Below are 24,511 nucleotides of genomic sequence, written 5' to 3' on the forward strand. Positions count from 1 at the left end.
GAGTATTTTGACTTTAAAAATAAATATAACCTACGTGCTCCAGAGCGTTGGAGTAATTTGAGCTTATTGCATGTATATCAGATACAACTTAACGCCCTGTACGACATTTATTGTAAATTCTAAGCTGTTTCAACGTTCTGGATTAATTTGACATTTTTCCATGTAGATCAGGTGCATGTAACCGCCCTTTAGGGCTTAATTTGATAATTCCAAGCTGTATCAACGCCCTGAAGTAAAAGTCCACAAAGATCTTGGCGAGATCTGAAGCATCTTTACGCCCTATTGCAAATTCATTGCTGTATCAACGCCCTGGAGTAATTTGTCCTTATCCTTTGTCGATTAAGTGCATATTAACGCCCTGTAGAACTTCAATTGTAAATTACAGGATGTATCAACACCCAGGAGAAATTTGACAGTATTCCAAATAAATCAGGTGTATTTGAACGTCCTGTATCAAATTAAAATTGGTCCAACATCAATTAAAATTGGTAAGCCATATCAAAGCCCTTGAGTAATTTGACTTTATCTCACCTATATCTTTGCAAGATCTGAATGATCTAAAAACCCCTTTGGAAAATCAATCGAAATTTTTCATGCTGCTTCAACACACTGAATTTTTTTATCTTGTGTTAACGTCCTGATTAAGATCAATTGCAAATTCTAATCGGTACATACGACAAATTTGATTTTAATCTATGTAGATAAAGTGCGCCTTGACGCCCTAAATCAATTAAAAATTCCAAGCTGTATCGACGCCCTGGAGTAATTTGACCATAATTCAAGAAGATTAGGTGCATCTTAACGGCCTGAAGGATATCAATTGTAAAATACATGCTTCTAAAACACATTAGAGTAATCTGACATTGTCTTATGTAAATCATTTGCATCTTAACACTCTGTATCATTTGAAATTTTCAAGCTGTATCAAGGCACTGGATTTATGTGACCTTACCCTACATAGATCAGCTGCATGTTAACGCCCTTTATAGCATCAATTAAAATTGTTAAGCTACATTAAGGTGCAAGAAAAAATGCTTCAAAAGGCAGAACTGAAAAAGCAGTTTTCTCCTTTTAAAACAAAAAATTGATAATACCTGAAGGTCGTAGACACAAAAGTCAATTTGGACAAATTGAGTTGTAAGATTGTGAAAAATAATAGAATCGTTCTGGTGGGCTTCGATCCCACGACTCCCAATACGCTAGACTGGGCGCGTTAACCAACTACGCCACAGAACGGGTAACGATTCTGCAGCGCAATCGGCCAACCTGAAACCAAAGTCCGTCACGACCCCACTTCTGCGTTCATGAGTCCTCTCATGGCGTAGGGGTACGCCATGAGAGGACTCATGAACGCAGAAGTTAACCTGAATTCGATTTCGACGTCTCCAACGTCTCGCCAACTCGCGGCGCGACACATTATGCCGAAGGAGTTAAAATCGTTCAGTGGTATTTCAGAAGAGTGGCCCCATGTTCTTTAGTGCTTTCAACACCTCCACAGAAGCATGCGGCTACAGCAACGTGGAAAACTTTGGGAGGCTTCAACGCTGTTTGAATGGTGGAGCCTTGGAAGCAGTCTGCAGCCGCTTACTGCTAGCCACATCTGTGCCACAAGTGATGCAAATCGTGCAGTTATTGTACGGTCGCCCGGAGCAAATAATGTATGCTTTGCTTCAGAAAATACGAGATATTCCTGCACCGAAAGTGGATAACTTGTGTACGGTGGTGACCTCCGGAATGGAAGTGCAAAACTTCTGCGAGCACCTGGAGGAGGCTGGCCATATGCTTCATCTATCCAACCTGGTCTTGCTACAGAAGCTTGTGGATAAGCTCCCAGCGAACCTAAAACTTGATAAGGTAACATTCAAGCGGCAGTTTCTGATGACGGACCTCCACGTATCCAGTCGTTTCATGACGAACCTGGTATCAGCAGCGGTCTCACGTTGGATCCGAAGAGGCCAAACCGAAGAAGGAGAAGAAGCAGAAAGGATTCGTGAATGCTCACGCTACGCCGTTCAGTATAGCGGAGAAGATGAAGCCGAAAATTGAGTTTGTGAAGGCAGCATCGCAAATTATCTGCTTGGTATGTGGAAATCCGGATAACGAGTGAAGGAATGTCGAATCTTCAAAAAGATGGATTGTGACGATCGGTGGAAGGTTATTCAGACCCGTTACCTTTATCAGATATGTCTCGGGAAACACTGAAGAAACCCATGTCGGTCCTACACGCATTGTGACGTACAAGGGTGTCAATCGCGACAGCATCTACTTCTGCATAATGCAACAGCAAGTTCATCGCCTGCAATCAAGTCGACAATACAAGGAGGTGAAATGTCGCCATGCAAAAATCCTACCGAAGGTGTGAATGCTCATTACCCTCAGAATTCCAAGCTGTTCCGTATGTTACCGGTGCGCCTGTTGAGTTAAGGAAAGAGAGTCGAAACACTGGCCTTTATCGATGAAGGTTCTTCGGTCACGGTCAAGAGCATAGCAGATGCTCTGCAGGCCAAACAAACCAAAATGCGTCTCTGGCTAACCTTAACCAGCAACATCAGCCGTGAAGAGGAAGGTTCATGCCAGGTGGAGGTCGAGATTTCGAGCGTCGGAGGAGGTAAACGATAACCTCTGACAGACGTTAGAACCGTGGATTCCTTAGCCCTACCGGCTCAAACGCTGATCGTTTCAAGCATCTACGAAAGTTGCAAGTCTCGGATTTCGAATCCAAAGCTCATTGGAGCCAAGAATACGATCTTACCGTCACTCAACAACTATGAGAAGGTCGAGTAGGAGAACCAAGAGCAGTGAAAACTCGTCTCGGATGGGCAATCTACGGATCAATGCCGAATGGGTCGAACATCGCGAGTTGTAATTTGCACACCTGTGGTTGCGATTCCGACAATACTCTGCACGAGCTAGTGAAGCAATGCTTCACGGTGAAGAATGTAGGAGTTTCGGTGGATCGGAGTCCTGACTCGGACGAAGACAAGCGGGCAAGAGCATTACTTGAGAAGAAGGACGGATCGAAGGTGGTTTCGAGACCGGTTTGCTGTGGCGCTACGACATCGTGGAGTTTCCCGATAGCCACGCTATGGCAGTGAGACGGCTAAGGTGTCTGGAAAGGCGCTTCAACAATGGTCCAGCCTTATTCGAGAACGTACGTCAGATAGAGCAGTATCAAAGCAAGGGGTACAGCCACGAGGCCGCGGAGGATGAGTTGACCGTCACCGCCTCAAGAAGATTGTGGTACCTCCCAGTAAGAAAAGTACAAACCCCAAAGAAGCCAAACAAGATCCGAATCGTGTGGGATGCGGCATTTCCTTGAATAGCATGCTGCTAAAAGGTCCAGATTTAGTGCAACCACTCCCGGAAGTGCTCTCTGGATATCGAGAACAGAAGATCGCCGTAGTGGGGGACATCATGGAAATGTTCCATCAGCTTAAGATCCGACGGGATGCCCGATGAGTCAGCTATTTCTTTGGCCCAGTGAAAGCAAGAAATCTCCAGGAACCTTCGTAATCGACGTAGCGACGTTCGACTCAACAAGGTCGCCATGTTTGGTGCAGTTTGTAGGAGGCGATCGTGCGTCGACACTATGTCAATGATTACCTGGATAGCTTTGACAGCGAGGATGAAGCATGTCAGGTGGTAGAGGAGGTGAAATTGGTGCACCAGCGAGGCGGGTTCACTATTCGCAACTGGCTCTCAAACTCGGTTACAGTTCGCTCAATCCCCAATGACCATCCCAGAGCATCCAGAGTCCCTTAGGACTAACTGGCGTTTGACGACGAATCTAGTGAATCAACTTTAGCACCGATGTGTGTGGGAATACCTCCCAACTATCGCTGTCCGTACCAAGTGGTTCGAAGATACACTTCAACCTCTTTTTACGACCGTTTTTTTACGACGGTTCTTTTTACGACCGAAATTCAGATTAACGACCGTTTTTATAAATGATCAATATCTTAATTCAGAATAGAGGGTCATGATCAATGTGGTATAAAGGAGGTGAGGAGAAAGTCGTTGTTTGCTTGTATTAGTAATGTGTAAAACCAAAACAAATATTGAGGGGAAATGGGTGACGTCATACGGTTTCAATGAAATGCTCTGAGTGAGTAAAGAAGCCTCCATATCGTGGTAGAAGTCGAAATCAAACCGGAAAAAATCTACAGCTAACGCCTAGACTCAAAACTCGTTCAAATAAATTCCAGAAATAGTATTCGTTGGAAATAAATTTGCGGAATAAACTAATTTTCCCTCTTTTTTCAATCATATTGACTTTCGACACAGCATTCATGGACACAGTATTCCTCGCGATAAACTCGTTATGCTCATTTACATTCATTTGCTGTAAGTGATTTACGGCTAAGTATTTTGTGGCGCCTTCCAAAGTGCTGTGTCCTGGATTGTAAATTCCATCCTAAAATAAAACAAAAGTTAGAACTAAATTACATAAATCACCTCCCGTGCTATCCTCCCGATCTGATTTTTTCATGTTTTTGTTTGATTAACAACACTCGAACAACCTTGGTAACGCAAGGGTTGCTATCAACAAAGCCCCAGAAACATTCGTAAACAAACTGTATGACGTCACACATAGTCACAATGCAATGGGTTGCTGTGTTCAAAAAAAAACAAGCGATTCACTAATACACACAATCAGTTGTGTATTATACAGAATCATCTCCTCACCTCTATTAAAGCACATTGGATCATGATGTTCGGCAAAATTGTTCAGTAGATTAAGGGCTAACATGTGGTGGTCATTGAAATACGGAATTCTGCCACCAGGCGGCAATAGTGAGCATCAAAATTTTGTTTTGCGGATATCTCAGGATCCTGACTACTTAGAAAGATTGCATCTTCTGCAAAGTTGTTCAGTAGCTCAAGCGCTATCATTAAAAGAGCCTTGAGATTCAACATTTTGCCACCAGGCGGCGCTAGTGAGCATGAAACATTTGTTTTGCGGTTGTCTCAGGATCCTGACCACTTAGAAAGATGGCGTCTTCGGCAAACTTGTTGAGTAGCTCAATTTTGCCCAAGACACCATGTTTCTAGGTGGTCAAAATACTGAGATATCCGAAAAACATTAGTTTCATCCCCATTAGCGCCGCCTGGTGGAAAAAAACCTCGATTCTATTGACTAGAATAATAATAGCTCTTGAGCTGATCAACTTTGCTGAAGAGGCCATATTTCTTAGTGGTCAGAATCTTGAGATACCCGCAAAACCAAATGATATGCTCACTAGCGCTGCCAGGTGGAAAATTCTCTAATCTCTTGGCTAGGAATAATGATAGTCCTCGAGCTTCTGAACAACTTTGCCGAAGACGCCACCTTTCTAAATAGTCAGGATCCTGAGATATCGGCAAAACAAAAGTTTCATGCACACTTGTACTGCCTGGTGGCGCAATTTCGCTTGAGCAGTGTTGCCAGCTACGACAACATTTTTGACCCTTCATGAAAAACAGGATTACAGTTGAAGTTTATTCCTCTTAAACAGTGTTGCCAGCCACATGAACATTAGTACTTCGGCTGACTGTAAAACATGCAATACTCCCTTCAAATTTGGTGAACATTCGTTTCGTTACCTTTAAAATTTATTGATATTTGCATATCACACCCTCATAAAATTAGCTCTTTTGATAACAATCGAGCAGTATTGTCATCTATTACCAAAATATGAAAACTTGAACGGCAATTTTGGAAAGTTCTCAACCCATGCTTCAACTTTGGCGAATATCTCGGATCAGCATTTCCACATCTAGACGTTGCATTTTTCAAAACATAATTATAACCCTGATTTTTTACGACTCCCGATAACGGTGCAGACAGATTCTTGTTAAGACACCTAGCGGTGTACTAAAGCGTCCTATGGCAAAGGTTGCCATCCTGGATATCAAGCCAGAAGATCGAGGTGATGTTGAAGGTAACGCAGTACCACCGGAAGTGCTGGACGTGCATTACGGGTCGGGGGATGTTGGGGTGCAACCTACGCCACTGTAATCTGATCGCAGACAACCCTGCTCGTCTTCACCAACACTTATCAATTGATAATCAGTCAAACCTTGACAGATATAGCACTGTCGTAATATCTGCTAATCATTCTTCTCAAAACCAAGTCAGAATTTGTAATAAGAAAAAATATGGATCGTGAATTCAAGCCGTCACGCGGATGGCCGGACAAAACCTCAAAATTTTATGTTCTCAAAATCAACTGTTAATATTTTCTATAGTCTTCTGTACCATTAAGTGACGATTTTCCAAAATTTGAGACTAATCACTTTTGTTTTCGATTTTTGGCAGCATCGCAAATGGTGAAAAGTCAGCAAAATTGGCCTGCTTGGTGTTCGATTTACTCAATGCCTACTTTTTTCAAATATTACAAATATGCAGTTATGGGCAGTATGGACCAATGCACGACTTCATTATTTGACGTTTGCGCGGAGCCGTGTTATTGATGTGACCATGGCAACGACTGAATATGGCATCGCTCAAAAGTCAAATTAGTGAACTCGTGCATTGGTCCATAGTTTACCTATTGAATTTCAAACAGCTGAACTTCCCATAAACGCATTACTGTCCCATATTTATTTTCGTACCAACAATGTATTTTAATATATACTTTACTACCCATATCAAAATAAACACACTTTGTTTGAAAACGTTGTGACAAAATATGACGTTTGTGCGGTCCAATATTGAAAAATAGCAGCCTCTATATGAACTGTGAATCCCAAAAGCAACTGCAAAACTTAAATTAAGTTCAAGTTTATATTTTTTTGCTAATCAATAATGGCAAAACAAGTAATCTGTGCGCTTGTGCTTATTGAAATTTGCATACTGAAATGTTCTAGAAAATTATGAACATTTGTATGGAAAGGCAAACTTCAAACTTTGAACATTGTTTTCTAAATGGCTACTTTTTCCATATGGAACAGTTATGCTCTCATGAGCAGTGTATCTCAGTGTATCTCGAAATCAAAGCCGATTTGAGCTCAATAGGCTTCACTTAAAAACATTGTCTTAAGCCTTCAATTTAATACCAACTATTCAATTTTTATAATGAAAGGTTGTGACTTGTAACAAAAACTGTTCTTTAAAATCTTTCTTCAAAATTTTGATTAATTTTCAAAATTTTGCCCGTTTTATGTGAAGTGTTTCGTGAAACTGAGTCATCCACTATTATGCAAAAAATGATCCATACTTTCAAACGTACTATGGTTTTTCTTGCCCTTTTTTGCCCTCAGAGGTGAAAATTTCATTTTCATGTTTTATTATAATTTACCTGTTTCATCATTCAAAACGGAAGCACTGATGATGACAAGGACGCATTTTACGCGCAGCTCGAATGCGAGTACGACCGCTGCCCAAGCCACGACGTCAAGATCATCATAGGAGATTTGAACGCTCAGGTTGGCCAGGAGGAGGAGTTCAGACCGACGATTGGAAAGTTCAGCGCCCACCGGCTGACGAACGAGAACGGCCTACGACTGATAGATTTTGCCGCCTCCAAGAACATGGCCATTCGTAGCACCTATTTCCAGCACAGCCTCCAGTATCGGTACACCTGGAGATCACCTCAGCAGACAGAATCGCAAATCGACCACGTTTTGATCGATGGACGGCACTTCTCCGACATAACCGACGTCAGAACCTATCGTGGCGCCAACATTGACTCCGACCACTACCTGGTGATGGTGAAACTGCGCCCAAAACTATCCGTCATCAACAATGTACGGTACCGACGCCCGCCCCGGTACAATCTCGAGCGGCTGAAACAACCGGATGTCGCCAATGCGTACGCGCAGCATCTTGAGGCAGCGTTGCCGGATGAGGGCGAGCTCGATAGTGCCCCTCTTGAGGACTGCTGGAGGACAGTCAAAGCAGCCATTATCGACGCTGCCGAAAGCGTTGTCGGATATGTGGAACGGAGCTCAAGAAACGATTGGTTCGACGAGGAGTGCCAGGAGGTTTTAGAGGAGAAGAATGCAGCGCGGGTTGTACGCGGCAAAACGTGAAACGATACAGACTGAAGCGGAAACAGCAAACCCGCCTATTCCGGGACAAAAAGCGCCGCCTGGAAGAGGTGGAATGCCAAGAGATGGAGTTGCTGTACCGTTCTCAAGAAACGCGGAAGTTCTATCAGAAGCTCAACACATCCCGCAAAGGCTTCGTGCCGCGAGCTGAGATGTGCCGGAATAAGGATGAGAGCATCTTGACGGACGGACGCGAGGTGATCGAAAGGTGGAAGCAGCACTACGATGAACACCTGAATGGCGCAGAGAACACAGGCACAGAAGGTCAGGACAGCGAAGGCGATGGCTACGTCAGCACAGCGGACAGCGAAAATCAACCAGCTCCCACGATGGGGGAAGTTAAAGATGCTATTCAACAGCTCAAGAACATCAAAGCCGCTGGCAAAGATGGTATCGGAGCCGAACTCATCAAGATGGGCTCGGACAGGTTGGCCGCTTGTCTGCATCGGCTGATAGTCAGAATCTGGGAAACGGAACAGCTACCGGAGGAGTGGAAGCAAGGCGTTATATGCCCTATCTACAAAAAGGGCGACAAACTGGAGTGTGAAAATTATCGTGCAATCACCATCCTAAACGCCGCCTATAAAGTGCTATCCCAGATTCTCTTCCGTCGTCTATCACCTATAGCATACGAGTTCGTGGGAAGTTATCAAGCAGGTTTCATCGACGGCCGCTCGACAGCGGACCAGATCTTTTCCGTGCGGCAAATCCTCCAGAAATGCCGTGAGTACCAGGTCCCTACGCACCATTTGTTCATCGATTTCAAGGCGGCATACGATAGTATCGACCGCATAGAGCTATGGAAAATCATGGACGAGAACAGCTTTCCCGGGAAGCTCACAAGATTGATCAGAGCAACGATGGACGGTGTGCAAAACTGCGTGAAGATCTCGGGCGAACACTCCAGTTCGTTCGAGTCTCGGCGGGAACTACGACAGGGCGACGGACTTTCGTGCCTGTTGTTCAATATTGCGCTTGAAGGTGTCATGCGGAGAGCCGGACTAAACAGTCGAGGCACGATTTTCACGAGATCCGGACAATTTGTTTGCTTCGCGGACGACATGGATATTATTGGGAGAAAATTTGAAACGGTGGCAGATTTGTTCACCCGCCTGAAACGCGAAGCAACAAGAGTCGGGCTAATGGTGAATGCGTCGAAAACAAAGTACATGCTGGTTGGCGGAACTGAGCACGACAGGGCCCGCCTAGGAAGCAGTGTTACGATAGACGGGGATACCTTCGAGGTGGTGGACGAGTTCGTCTACCTCGGATCTTTGTTGACGGCTGACAACAATGTTAGTCGGGAAATACGAAGGCGCATCATCAGCGGAAGTCGTGCCTACTATGGGCTCCAGAAGAAACTGCGGTCAAGAAAGATTCACCCCCGCACCAAATGCACGATGTACAAAACGCTCATAAGACCGGTAGTCCTCTATGGGCATGAGGCGTGGACTATGCTCGAGGAGGACTTGCAAGCTCTTGGGATTTTCGAACGCCGAGTGCTAAGGACGATCTTCGGCGGCGTGCAGGAGAACGGCGTGTGGCGGCGAAGGATGAACCACGAGCTCGCTCAACTCTACGACGAACCCGTATCGTGAAGGTAGCTAAAGCTGGAAGGATACGCTGGGCAGGGCATGTTGCAAGAATGCCGGACAACAACCCTGTAAAAATGGTGTTCGCTACGAATCCGGTCGGAACAAGAAGGCGTGGGGCGCAGCGAGCTAGGTGGATTGACCAGGTACACCAGGACCTGGAGAGCGTGGGTCACAGTCGAGGATGGAGAGAAGCGGCCATGAACCGAGGGAATTGGCGAAATATTGTTGGCGAGGCTTTATCAAGATAATTGATGTAAAGCCAAATAAGTAAGTAAGTATCATTCAAAACTGCATCCTGTTTCAAAACTGGTTTAAAATTAAACTGAAACTACTTATAGGAAGTTTAATTTGTATCTTTAGTTTTGGTGTATGTACAAATTTTTGTAATAGAACCAAATTTTTTATAATAAAAGCATTTTTATTTGATTGGATGAAAAAAATTAATAGGGGCAAACATCACTAGGAAATCGATGTTAATTTTGACGTTTATTTTCACTGAGATGATATCGGATATCGAGGAAAATCAATAGGTTATTATTTTCAAGTGATTTGGGACGCCTTTGAGGTTTTGTCCCACATTGCATCCTGTTGCTTTAACGCTGAACTAAAACTAGGAGACCAATTGTAAGTTAAATTGAATTTATTACTCGAATTACTTACTAATAATCCACATTCCTAACAAATATTCGGAGCTCGCATAACCTGTAAAACGGCGTGCTACAGAAGCTCTGAATCGTTCCAATAATACATTAATGTCAAATCTGCTCGTTACTATCACAATAAATACTAAAAAAATGATCAAATTTTCAATTAATTCAATAATATTATATATGTAAAAAAAATCCAGGAGGAGCTCTGGCCACAACACTGCTTCATCACCGAAAGGTTTTGGTTTTTTTTCGAGTGGAAGCGAGAAAAAATCTAGCGTGAATTTTCAAAAGGACGTCAAAGGAGATGAGAAATAACTGAAAGTTTGTCAAAAATGAGACATAAGTGAATTGATAATGATTTGAGAGGGAAATCGATAAAAGTCTATTCACCAAACCTCAGTTTAGTATCTCGAAGATGAATCAAAATTCAGTATGAGGAAGAAGTTCAAAATAAGTGGAGTCAATCGAAATGTCATCGGTCAACATCTGAAATAATAGTCACCCTCATTCCTGTTTACGATGGATCCAAGGTTCGATCAAGGTATCTATGTGTCAGAATGTTGAATTCACCATTTTGAAATACCAGGTGACATCTGGCGAGTTTGTTTTGGTTTGAAGGTGCTAACTCAAGACGTACCTCCAAACATTTTTCACAGCCACACTCCACCTCGTTTCATTCGGCTTTTAATTTCACTAGTCATAAAAGAAATGTAGTTTCCTAGTAGCTTTCCTCACTTTAATTAATAAAAAACTTCCATTTTACATCCTCTATAACACACGAAGAAGGTATACGTTACTCAGAAATGCGGGAGAAAATTTTCACTTACCGGTAGGATTTGTTTTCTATGGTAAACAATCCCTAACATTCCCATAGAAACGACACATGAAAACATACTCGCCAGCTAGCCAGCTCGCCAGCTGTCACTTTTACCTTCCCTGTAGCTGACCTCACTTCGCACCCACTGACTGCTTAGATCACTGAACCTCCCTTCAATCAATCTTGGGTTCGATCGAATCCCATTCGTTCGAATCCATGGCCCACTTGATTTTGCTGGCGTAAACGGAAATGCAAAACATTTTTAGATCGAAAGAGCATTGGAACGCAAACAAGAATAGTGATAGGATCTATTCCTACCTCCGTTAGCTACGATCATGTTTTTATAACTTAGGTACATAAAAAGATAATCACTGCCACTTACCTTAGACATCATGGTGAATACGCGCATGTGGCGTTTTTCTCACTCCTGCTTACATACAGCGCCCGCTTGTTTGGTGGGTGGATTCTGCTCTGCCCTCACACTCGTCTGGCCTACTTCCGGGGGCCAAACACAGGTGACGAACCTGTTGCGTCTGCTTCCGTTCGATCTCTGTCCCAATCTCTCTGATCTGATCTTCTTTTTTCTTCTCTCTTCTTCTCACTCTTGAGTGACTTCCGTCCTGGTTACGTTTGCGCGTTTGCAAGAACTTTTGGCGTACAAAACACAGACATTAGCCTCGTCGGTTGTGACTGCTCCTCTGGCTAACGCTCATCTTGCGCTTAATCTAGAAAATTGCGGAAAATTTTGGGGGCAAAAAATAGGAGACGAGAAAAAAAACGAAAGGGAGAAAAACAAATCTTTTTCTTCGATTAAGTTGTTTCATTAGAAATGCTGCTAAGTTTTCGGGGAGAAACCATGCATAACAAGCGATAGAGAGGTGGCGTGATAGAATGAGCAGTTTTTTTTTTGGCAATTGTGGCTATTTTAAGCTTTTTCCAAACGAGTAGCAGGTGGACGTGATACAAGACGAAAACGGACCAGAAGTGCATGAATGCCGTACAAATGAGCTGAAGTAGGCTGCGTTTTATCATCGGTTGGTTTAATGTCTCTGTTGCTTCATCATGGCATGCCGGAATGAATTTCAATCGATTGCGCCGTGTGGTTTCGCCTTAACTGGACAGTGCTCGGCACTGATGAATTGGTTACGTTTTTTCGGAACTGGTGCGAACACGAATTTTGAAGGCACAGTGCAAGGCGGATCCAAAGCGTGAAGCCTTTTACATAATTTCACCGATAAGTCACACTTAACCGGCAATCACGGGTGCAAATCGGGTGCTCGCGCTTAGGTGTGGAAAAATGCAATATATGAAAGCAAATTAACATTGTTTCGAGTGAAGAAGATAAATACTCCAAGACACAGATGGAAGGAAAATCCAGTGTAGAGATTTATTTGGCTGCCCAAGTTGTGTGGTTGCTGTTGATAAGACGGCATAAGGTAGGTTATGGTCCGTGCACCTGTATAATAGGGTAGATGTACAAATATTAACTACCATGAATAAAAATATTTGTAAAAAATCAATCAAAAGATTTTTAATTACTGTTACACTCCAACCTCTTCTTGACGGTTCTTCTAAACGACCACCTTTTCACAACCGAAATTCGGATGAACGACCGTTTTTATAAATTATCAATATCTTAAAAAGACACCAAAATAGAAGGTCATTATGTTCAGCAAAATTGTTTAGTAGACAAATGACTAACATGCGGTGATCATTGAGAGTGGACTAGTGGACATTAAACTTTTGTTTTTTTTTTTCTTTCTGATATCTCAGGATTCTGACTACTTAGAAAGATTGCGTCTTGGGCAAAGTTTTTCAGTAACCCGAGATAGAGTCAGTGACATACTAACATTTGACTAAACTAACCTGGTGGCTAAATTTAGAATTACATGACTCTAAAAAGAAAGCGCTTGAGCTACTGAACAACTTTGATGGCGATGCCATCTTTTAAAGCTCCTGCGATATCCGCAAAACAAAACTTTCAAGTTCACTAGCTTCACCTGGTGGAAAAATCTCGAATCTATCGGCTAGAATAATGATACAGTCAGTTACAAAAGTTAGTTTAATCTTCAAATTCAAATTTATTAAGCATAACTATTGCAATACATAGCGGCACTGCACTTTTAAGACTTTAATGAACTCAAAGCTCCTCTAAAAAGTCTCAAAAGTACCGAGAATGTTGTTGTTCTTGTTTTAATAATTCTTACATGCTGATTGATATAATTCGTCTACTTAAAGATATCTACCTAGATGATCAAGCACATACTTTTTCAAATTCTTCTTAAATGTTGTAATAAATTCACAGTTTTTTACGCTACTAGGCAAATTGTTATAAATGCGAGGTCCAATGGACGAAAATCTTCTTCTACCTATCTCAGACGCAAAATTCGAGGCAACTATACGGTCCAAATTTCGGGTTTCGTACTGATGTGATACATTATGTAACTCAAAATTGTGATGTATATCTTGGATACAAATAATTCTATGGATTACAATTGAGGTTAGATTTATCGTAGGATGTAGAAATGGAAGGCGATATATGGCTTTTAGGCACCTGTTTTGTTGCACCTGCAATGCTTTTAACTGATTGACACCTACAGAGGCCCATACACATGATGCATATTGGTAACGACTATTTATAAAAGCATAATATATTTTTAATAAAACGTGTCTAGGAAGAAAGTAGGATAGTTTCCTAAGCATGCCACAAATCGGAGCACAAGTTTGGACTAGATGTTTGATGTGATTTTTCCATGACAAGTTACAATCGAGAATGATACCTAAATGTTTGAAACATTCAACTTCTTCAATCTCCTCGTTCTTAAACATGATACCTGTATGTTCCGAGAGAATAGTGCGTGGTCCTCTTATCATCATAGATTTAGTTTTCGCAACATTTAGTGATAGCAGATTGTTTTCTAGGTATTCACTTACAATAAGAAGATCCTCTCTCATCTTATCAACTATTTCTTGAGGAGTCCGCCCAGTATAAGAGAGAACTGTATCATCAGCAAATAGTCTAGGAACACCGTTAAGCGGTAAGTTACACAGATCGTTAACATAAATAAGAAACAACAGCGGTCCGAGGTTGCTTCCCTGGGGTACCCCGATTTCAATACTAAGTTCACTACTCCGACATCCATTAACAATGACAGCTTGTTTCCTATTCTGCAGGTAACTCCTTAGCAAGTTGTTAGGAAGACCTCGAATTCCACACGCCTCAAGCTTTTTCAGAAGAAATCCGTGGTCGATCGTATCAAAAGCCTTTGACAAATCCAAGAACAGACAACCAGCAATGTTTTTATGACGGTCAATAGTATCTGACAGCTCATCTACTAGTTCAAGCACGGCTATTTGAGTTGAGGAGCCTTTACGAAAACCGTATTGCTTGTTATAGAAGAAAGAGTTAGAATCCAAAAATTCGAGAAGACGTTGGGTGAGCAGTTGTTCGAAAACCTTGTTAACTGCCGGTAACACGGATATTGGCCGATAATTATTAAGTAGTTTCCGGTCTCCAGTTTTGAATACTGGATAGACAATCGCTTTCTTAAGGCATTCGGGGTATATTCCAGTAATAGCTGAATCATTGAAGGCATCGGCTATGATTGTAGATAAAACCGTGCAATGGTGTTTTAGAGCGGTGATTGGTAATCCATCGTATCCTGTCGCTTTTGAACTATCCATGTTAGAGATGATATTGGAAACTTCTTGCGATGTTGCAGGAGTCAAGAAGAATGTATTTGGAACCTCTCTGATAGTATAGTGAGCGTTAATGTTGTTTGATGATGACAAATTCTCAGCTAGTAGTCTACCAATTGAGGTGAAGTATTCATTGAAGAGATTAGATACAAGTGCAGCATCAGAAACCTCCCTACCGTCAATATGCAGCATGATTTCACGTAGTTGGCAGTTGGTACCCAGCAGACCGTTAATGCGATTCCAAAGTTCTTTGGGATTGCCGGCATTAAAAAATTGACCATAATAATGTTTTTTGGCTTTCCTCTTTGCTGCCACAAGTTTTTTATTGGCTAATCTCAGAACTTCGGCGAGATGATCATTCGTACGGTTTCTCTTCCATCTCTTCAGCGCAGTATCCCTTGCATGACAAAGGACTTTCATGTCATAATTAAACCATGGACATCCCTCTTTTTTCAGTTTAACGTGCATAGATTTGGTAGTTGTATTCGCGTTCCGAAGCTCAATATACTTTTCTGCAATTTTTACCAGCCTTTCATTAGGATTCGCATTGGCCCAATCGTAGACTGTCAGGAACTCATTGAATTTTCTATCGACAACTTCGTACTTAATGATAGTCTTCGTCAATGTTCGCATACGGTTACTGGCAACAAATGTTTTCAAAGATGTTAGAACATAGTTGTGGTCGCTAAGTTCACAGCTAATGGTGTAATTAGTTATTCTAGTGATGTCATCGATTCGTGCAATAGAATGATCCAAGATATTGTCACTCTCAGGTCGTGTAATGTTAGAGTTTGTAACTATCATGCCGTATGATTGTAGAAGGTCCATGTATTCTTCCTTGTCTCGTCTGTCGCGGTTGATCGCCACATTCATGTCACCAAAGATAAATATTGGTTTGGAAAGGTTCGACGAAGCCAAAATTTCTTCCAGGAGGTTTCGGAAACGAACGAAATCAAAATCTGGAGGGCGATATATACCGTGAATAGAACAAACGGAATTGTCCATTGGTATCTGTAGGTTGATATGGTGATAACCATCTATAGTTGAGTTGCTTATGATATCGTAGCCAATGCCGTTCCTTACATAAACAGCCAAGCCTCCAGCATGTTGAGTACGACAAGAGTGTATAGAGGAGAATCCATTCATATTGTAGAAACTCGACCTGTCTTGTTTGATACACGTTTCGCAAATTATCAGGATATCCACAGGAGTACCCAAGTTATCGATAAATATGGCTAATGAATCAAGTTTTTCAATATTATTCATGCCGCGAATATTGATTTGCAACATATTAAAGCAGGATTCACGTGCAAAAATTGATCGCTGAATTGGTGGCTCGACAAAAATGTTACTTTCCTTTAAAATGTTATCCATGGTCATGTCGTACATTTTCACAACTGCTTTGATTGCTGATTTGAAGTGAGTTTATGGAAGTCTGCTCGAGTCCTGATGACGATGGGCTTTGAAGACTTGTTGAACCTTACTAGGATGTCGCCAGCAGTACTAGCCCACACATAGGAGAAGCCTATGGCATGTTGGGAATGTTTTAGCTCATTCAAAAGTTCAATTTTCAGTGGAGATAATTCATTCCTTACAGAGACAACTTGATCAGCTCTGCCGTGGCAACGTGTAATGGACCCAACACAAAGTCTGCCGTATTCAATTTTGGCTTTAACAAATTTTCGTTTAGCATCAACGTTGTTGAAAACCACTCGAATTGGAGAAGTCTCGTGATGGCTCTTAGTAACAGACAGTCTCTCACAGTGTTTGACTTGTTTCATGTCGATGTGAGGAGAAACAATAGAGAAGGTTTTCTCAATCAATTTTGCAGTTTCTTCGTGTGGAACTCTGGGAATTCCAGTAACTATGGCGTTACATGAAACTGACTCTCGACTGAAGTCGTCCAACAGTTTTCCCTGTCGATGTACCGTGCAAATGTGAGATTCGAGTTGTCTTTCAAGTTGCACAACAGTTTTCCTAAGTTCGACATTATCCCGTTTCAGCAAGCGAACTTCATTGCACAATTCCGCGAAGTCATCGAGAATAGTATCGAATTTAGAGGACATGAATTGTTGGCTTGCAGATATCTGGTCAGTAAATGAATCAAGCCCCTTTTTCAATGTGGCTAATATCACATTAGATGTAGTAACATTACCACAGCTCATCTTATAGTTTGAGGCAACACTGGATTGATTAACTGGCATCTAGCAGTTTTGGTGCACGTTTTCACAACCAGATGGCGCTGTACAATTTTTTTGAGCGACGTGGCCTCTAGTGTGAGCAACAATTTGACAACAATCTATTGTATGTATCTTGCTCACCTTGGCTGCTGTGAAGATGTTGGTAGATGGAATCGAGCGATCGTTGATGGCAGCGGACGTAGCGTCAGAGGAGGTGAGGGGTGGTAGAAATGAAACACAGCGCAGCAAGTCAGCTTTATTGATCCAACGTTACATGGACGGGTCTTGCGATAACAAACGTTCGTTATTTTGAAGCAGCATGAGCAATATTTTTGGCAGCGGAGGTGGCGGTGGGGCAAACAGTGGTGGCGTTTTGTGGCTGTCGAAGGGTGGGTGGCAAATAGCGGGTAGCGGTGGCGGGTGGTGGATGGCAAGCGGCGGGTGAAGAAACGTTTATTTCGGGATGAGCAGCAACAGCAGCAGAATGGCGAATGCAATGATCGTTGAGGTGTAGCAGAGAATCATACTATTTGTTCGTATAGTTCATCCAGTTTTACTAAATTGGATTAGAAAACTGCGATATGCGGTGCAGAGGTACACAAACACGATTTTTTCAAATATTTAGCACTTATTCGTGGTGTAAATAATCAGCTATTTAATTAAGATGAGGAGCGCAATAATTTGACTGTCTCACTTAGCGTCACGATCAAATGGTATCTTTCTTTACAAAATATTCAAGTTCGGAGGTCCTTATCTCAGTTTCTAGATGTCCAAATTGGCTGGAATTTTGATGACGAACTACAAATAACCAGAAGTTTTGTCTGTTTATAGTAAATATAATATATATTAGTCATTTTCCAAAGATTTTCAGATGGTTGTTCAAAAACAAAAGTATGTAACCGCGTGATTTGTTTTATCTAATTCTTGAACAGTAAATTGTGTGGGTGGTTGGTTTACTCGGCAAAATTGTTCACTTTCAGGAGCTTGATCATTTTGAAAGATGGCATCTTTGTCAAAGCTGTTCAGTAGCTCAAACTTCATTATAAAGGGATGTAATTTGAAATTCAGCCACCATGCGGCGTTAGTGAGCATAAAACTTTTATTTTGCGGTTATCTCCGGATCATGACCACTCAAGAAGATTGCGTTTTCGAGAAAAATATTCAGAAGCTCAAGGACTATCATTATTTCATGCAAGAGATTCGAGATTTTGCCAACAGGTGGATTTTGTTTTGTAGATATATCAGAATCTAGACTACTTATGAAGATAATGCCTTTGTTTTAGCCTTACTTATGCCAGTTTTGAGTCAACTAGCTTTAACAATGATAGCTCACTAAACAACTTTACTAAAGACACCATATTTCTATCTGGTTAAGATCCTGAGATATCGGCAAAATAAACGTTTCATGCTCACTAGCACTGCCTGGTGGTGCAACGATCACCGCATGTCAGCCCTTGAGCTATTGAACAACTCTTCGGAAGACACCAACTTTCCAAATCGCCAGGATCTAGAAATGTCTTAAGTTCCAAATGTTACATACATATTCCTCAAGGTTCATATAGTGCAAGTTCAAAAAAGCGCCCCTACCAGCCAAGGTCTCAACTAAAAGGATGATCCCTAACTTTTTAAAATAGATCGTACTGAAGACAGTTTTGTACTATATCTTAACGCATACGAGATATTCAACATCAGCCCCAAATCAATTAAATCCTATAAGCTCTGGCTCTCCTATATTATCCTATACCAAACGGGGTAACTTGCAACAGTTTTCAACTTCAAAGTTATATGGATGAAAAATTTGAGGATACAGATGAAACAAAAACCATCTAGTACCCTAATCGCCACTTAAAGAATACCACGCTGTTTTAATTTTGTCAGTATTTTGTTTTCTGGGATCAGGAAAGACGACAAATATACATTTTTAATGCTACTCCTGATGTGGGGTAACATGCAACACACAGTGCTATCTAAAGTAAACTATTGAAAACTTAACCCAAATCGTGTTATTATGATCATTTGATAATTTTATGCAGGAAAAGTATGACAATAATCACAAACATGCTACTCTACTCTTAGAAAACTTATTATTATTGATTAAATTATGAGTAATGAATCAATGCCATTGAAAACTTCATTGGCATTGCATAAGGTGTCCACACGAGGAAATTTTAGCGTAGATCTATGATAAGTCTTGAATTTATTGGAAAGCAATTGAAACGTTTTAATGCAACTTTTCTACAAATACAATGGTATTTTAGGTTATACTTCACATAACTTATACATATTTTAATCAATGTGACGTATCACAAAACGTCTTAAAATGGTTTCTGTTGGTGACATAACTTTCATCATTTTTTATGGAGAACGTTGCCAGTGGTAGATCTGAAAGTTAATTTGTATACAGTTTTTTCAAAATTATTCATTATTTGCATGAAGAAAATAAAACTAAATCTAATAATAACGTGATTTATTAATATTTATTACCAAATGTGTATTGAATTGATTGAGCTGCAAAAATTTTAATGTTAGTCAACAAATATACGTTCAATTTTGCCTTTTCATGTGTTTTCGATGACAAAAGTCGAGAAATATCAAACAATTGAGATCAAAATTGCTGTTGCAAGTTACCCCACAAGGGTAGTCAAAAACGTTTTTGAATTTTTATAGTGTTTAACCATCAAAATATCAAAACTTTTATATTGTCAATTTGTACACTACTAAGTAATGTTACTAATAGTAAATGCCTCGAATGACATATTTCTACCGTTTGTGTTGTACGAGGAACTTTTTTCAGCATTAATTTTACACAATCCAACGTGTCATATGATTTTCACCTCCAGCAAACCAACCAAAAAATAAACAATACCCAAACCCTCGCCAAAATCTTCTGTTGTACATCTAAGGTCAATAAATGGCGGAATAAAATATAATAATTCAATTCAAGGCTGAACGAAACGACAATTCGCTTACATGTCGAAGTGTTGCAAGTTTCACCCCTGTTGCAAGATACCCCGTTTGACGGTAACCATGTTTTTATAGAAGATCTGACCATTTTATCAGTGTTGCCAGCATAACAAAATGTTGTGTTTCGCTTTCCCGAACGCAATGTTTTTATTTTAAACTTTGTTCAAGATTCCCGAGCAACACACATGTTATAAGTGTGTATTATCAACTTATATATGACTAGTTTTGGCCATATATCAGTTGATAATACACAATTATAACATGTGTGTTGCTGGGGTTCGACTTAAATAACGTACAGAAAATTTTATATACTGAGTTTTATCGATTTGACTTGAGTAGTGTTGCCCGCTACGACATAATTTTCAATCCTTAATGATAAGCTGGATTACAGTTGAAGAGTACTCCTAACTTGTTGATTTTTTTTTCGATTCCGCTCAAACTTTTTTTATTTTGAACTTATCTCAATTCCTCTCAAAAAGTGTTGCCAGGCACATAAAAATATATCGTTATCTTTAAAATTTAATGGTATTTGTATATTTCAAAAAAATTGGCTATTGTTATGACAATCGAGCATCTCATAACTTAAATGGCCATTTTGGAATGTTTTCAATTCATGATTTAACTTTAGCAGCATAAGCATAAGCACTGATAACCGTACATTTCGTAGTTGCTACTCCGTGATTGACCAGAACAATCGAAGTTGCACAATGAACCAAGAGATGTAGCTTGGGAGTAGCTTTCCATCTTCAATTCGAGAACTCCAGACATTTAAAAGTCAATAACGGCGCCGGCCACGTACTTACGGTCATCGGGGATGGGAAGGAATGTTAGTATGGCATCAATTGTTACTAGAGACCGAGATCACGTCTACATCTCCATGGTTGTCATAGGAAGGAGTTTTGTTAGTGGGAGGGATCATAGCTGCATGATCAGGATTCACCTTGGTAAGTGATACGATTCATGTACCCTCAGTTCATAAAATCTCCTATCAGACAACGTGAACATACGATAAGTCGACTCTTTTAGCGTCGAACCATTCAAAGGTTATTGTTTAAAATGATAAAAATCAGGTAAAAGGAAAGGTAAAGGGCATTAAAATAATGTTAATGGGAAAGAGTCTATGTCGACACTTACAGTGATGAACTGTTCTTATTTTGTTAAGTCAATTCATTTAAGTAACATTCTCACCGTTGTCATAATGAATAGACGTTTTATAATAGATTGTACATTTAAAATAAATGCATGAAACGAGCTCACCAAATTGATCATCATGCATCCTTGATTGAGCTGTAACTACTTTAATCAGCACGCTCGTTTCACATAGGGTAAAAGCACCGGTTTTGGCCAGCCTACGAGAAAATGACATTAAAAAATAACTGGGAAGCCGTATTTATACTACAAATATGTCAAATGCAAGCTTTCAATCCATATTATGTGTGTAAAATATCAAAATTGAGCTACGACCATTTTTTCGCTTTGAAAATCCCGTTGGTTAATATTAGAGTGTCCATCCCGGGACATCCCGGGACAAAAAATCCCGGGATTTGACAAATTTCGGGATTTCCCGTTTCCCGGGATTTTATTTCTGACATCCCGGGATTCCCGAAATGTACGTAGAGATTTATGAAAACCATTAAATTTCAATGAAAAACAATGACATTTTTCCTCACTATCAACCTTATTTGATAAAGTAGAATAGCATAATGAAAAAAAAAAAAAAAATAAACGACTAATTACTTTCATGAAAAGATCAATTCATCAAGTAAAAAACACATATATTCATTTGTCTAGTTGCAACATCCTTCATTAAGGTTTGAACAATGAATTTTCAATATGGGATGTTAAGCTTCTACTTACATTACAGCCAAAGACAAATTAAAGACCCCCATGTCCCTTGCAGTTGCTCAAAATTTTATGGCTCATAAGGTAATCTAGAATGCCATTCAAAGTGTACTGCGATCTGTCAAACTTGGGTACCTTTTGCACTACCGAGGGACCAAATGCAGTACTAGAAGTGGTACCCAATCTGAGCCCGAGTGTGACGGACCTGTCACAGCACTAGCGTGTTTGGAACATTTCTCAAAATTTCTCCATAGTAATTTCCATAAAAACGAACATTGTCTTTGGGCCACCTTTATTTTTATGGTAAAGATGGTAAGAAGCATATGGAGCATATGGGAGATTAGATTTACAAAAAAAAAAATAAAATTTGAATTTCCCTACCTGACATGCGTTTACTTTTTATTATGGGACAATTCGACTTGGTGTTTTTTTTTCCTAATTTTACTGAACAAGAAGTAATTTCTCGACCAAAATGCAGATTAGACTGACTTGCGATTCACGGCAGTAAACTTCAGTCAATTATTTTCAGTATGATTTACGATACCTTTAATAATCTTCAATCGTTTTTTTTGTTCTAAAGTTTTTTTGACTTTTCAAATGTTTGAAGCAAATTGCTTTAAAATTATGACTTAAGTTTCCATTCATAAGTGTTATAGAAAATTTGAAAAAAAAAAAACCATAGCAAACCCGTAATTAGTCAAGCAAGGTTTTGTATTTTTTCAACCGAAATGCTAATTTTATTGAAAACTAGTGGTCCCGGCAAACTTCGTCTTGCCATCAAGTAGGCTGTTGAAAACCGCTCTGAATCGTCCCATACAAAATGACAGTTCCGTTCAGTCCCATTTCTCCTACTTTCCCGGTGAACATCCTGAAACTTTTATACACACAAACACGTCGGAACCCTTGACGAACAAAATGGGGGAAGAATTATCCAAATCCGTTGCCCCGTTCGTGAGCCATTTCGTGACATACAAACACCATTCCATTTTTATTTATATAGATTTGATAAATACCGGGATCCCGGGATTTCCCGGGACAAGCATAGATTTTTGTCCCGAATCCCGGGACGAGCAAAATGGCCGGGAAATGGACACTCTAGTTAATATAGGCCAACGGAACCAGTTTCGGCCAGAGATTTATCTTCGGTTCCTGAATTGGCCAATCGCATCGATTTCTCATGAGAGTGGCCAAATTAGGAGTGCCCTGGCCAAATTAGGTGTATGGGAGTTAAAATTATAAGGAACATGTTTTGAGTCAATTTGGACGAGTATATGAATGTAGCTCTATCATGTGAATGTAGTGGCTGCTTGGTCGTTCATAGAAGTTAATATTCAATGTTATCTTCTTTTCCAAGCAGCCTAGATAGCCGTGTAGTGTCGGTAGTGGTTGTCTCAACTGGCTAAGAATAACACTACGGATTGCCTGATCCTGTAGTAAAAATCTACTAATCAGGTAACCCCAATCCCAAGGTGTGATGCGACCCGTGCTGATGGATGAATGGTTGAGGGGGTTTAAAATATGCTCAATCGCTAACGGAGCCTGGAGAGCACCAGGGCGAACTCTCCAGTATGTAGCTCTTACTGCATTAGGGCGGGGCAATGATGCAGCGGACCGTCTTTCCCCAGCGACTCGTGGGACCAAAAAATGAGTGCAAATAATCAAACCAAAATAAAAGGTGTCGACTGCCTTTCTCAGTTCGAAAAAGGTGACGACTGCCTCTCCCAGTCGGATGAAACGGAAACAGAGAATGCTTTTGGTAAGCTTGGACTGACCGAAGATGAGCTTCTCAGTAGTTCGCATGAAAACATGGAAACCGACCTCCCTCTGACACTCCCGAACGACCCAGGACTCCATCCTTCGGTTGAACCAATGGACGACGAAGAGGATGGAATTACAGTCACAATAAACTTGACAGGATCGCAGCCATCAATCACAGGATCGAACGTCACCTCGGGTCCTATTGATGGGAAGACCGATCAACATCCAACAGATGACGCGAACAAACAAAAACCTACTGGCACCAAAAAGATCACTCGGAGCCAAAGGAAGCAGCTAAAAGCACTCCGACAAAGTGGCTTAAGCCGCCCTGAGGCCCTATCCAGAATCACGGGGGGTGAGGCTATGGTGTCAACTCCTTCGAAACGCACTCGGCAGGACCTTGACAAGTCTACAAATGCTGAAGAAGAACATAAGCAGAAACGGATGAAACAACACCTGAATCCGAGAAAGCGCGTTGGGCAACAGGAAACCAACAGCTCAACAGCCTCGACGATCAACAAACCCCCTCCAGAAGATAAAAAACAGACTAGTCTAAGCTACGGTGAAATTACCAGTCGCAGGAGAGTCGGAATAATCCCAAAAGACTTCCCCACGACCCAACTTTCAACGACTCAGCTGGACGTTCTCCAGGAGGCACTGCTGCTTCGGGTTGAACAACAACGGAACGCGACAATGAAGCCCAAGTTCTCTAACCTTATCTACAAGTCTGGCCATATGGTTCTTATTTGTAAGGATCAGGAGACTGCGGAATGGGTAAAGGAGATAACACCTGCATTAAATCCCCTGGAAGGCGTTGAGTTGGTTGCAATGGATGAGGATAAGATTCAACGTCCAGAACTGATTCGAGCCTTCTTCCCTCAAAGCGCACAATACACCGATGATCGTATCAAAGCTCTCATCGAGAGTCAGAACGATCTGCTAACCAACAACTGGCGTGTCATGCAACGGCTCACT

At 41.0% G+C, this 24,511-nt stretch overlaps 1 protein-coding gene across 3 annotated transcripts in view; it reads right to left on the reverse strand.

Moving 5' to 3' along the window:
* The window catches only part of LOC110678315, a 109,476-nt gene that overhangs the window by 53,039 nt on the left and 31,926 nt on the right, over positions 1-24,511 (reverse strand). For all 3 annotated transcript variants that reach the window (XM_021851012.1, XM_021851013.1, XM_021851014.1), the window contains exon 2: positions 11,476-11,818. In XM_021851012.1, the coding sequence (XP_021706704.1) occupies positions 11,476-11,502 (27 nt within the window). In that variant the 5' untranslated portion in view covers positions 11,503-11,818. The remainder of the gene's footprint in view (positions 1-11,475; positions 11,819-24,511) is intronic.

The sequence above is a fragment of the Aedes aegypti genome, chromosome 3 (genome assembly GCF_002204515.2).
Source record: "Aedes aegypti strain LVP_AGWG chromosome 3, AaegL5.0 Primary Assembly, whole genome shotgun sequence".
Lineage (NCBI taxonomy): Eukaryota > Metazoa > Arthropoda > Insecta > Diptera > Culicidae > Aedes > Aedes aegypti.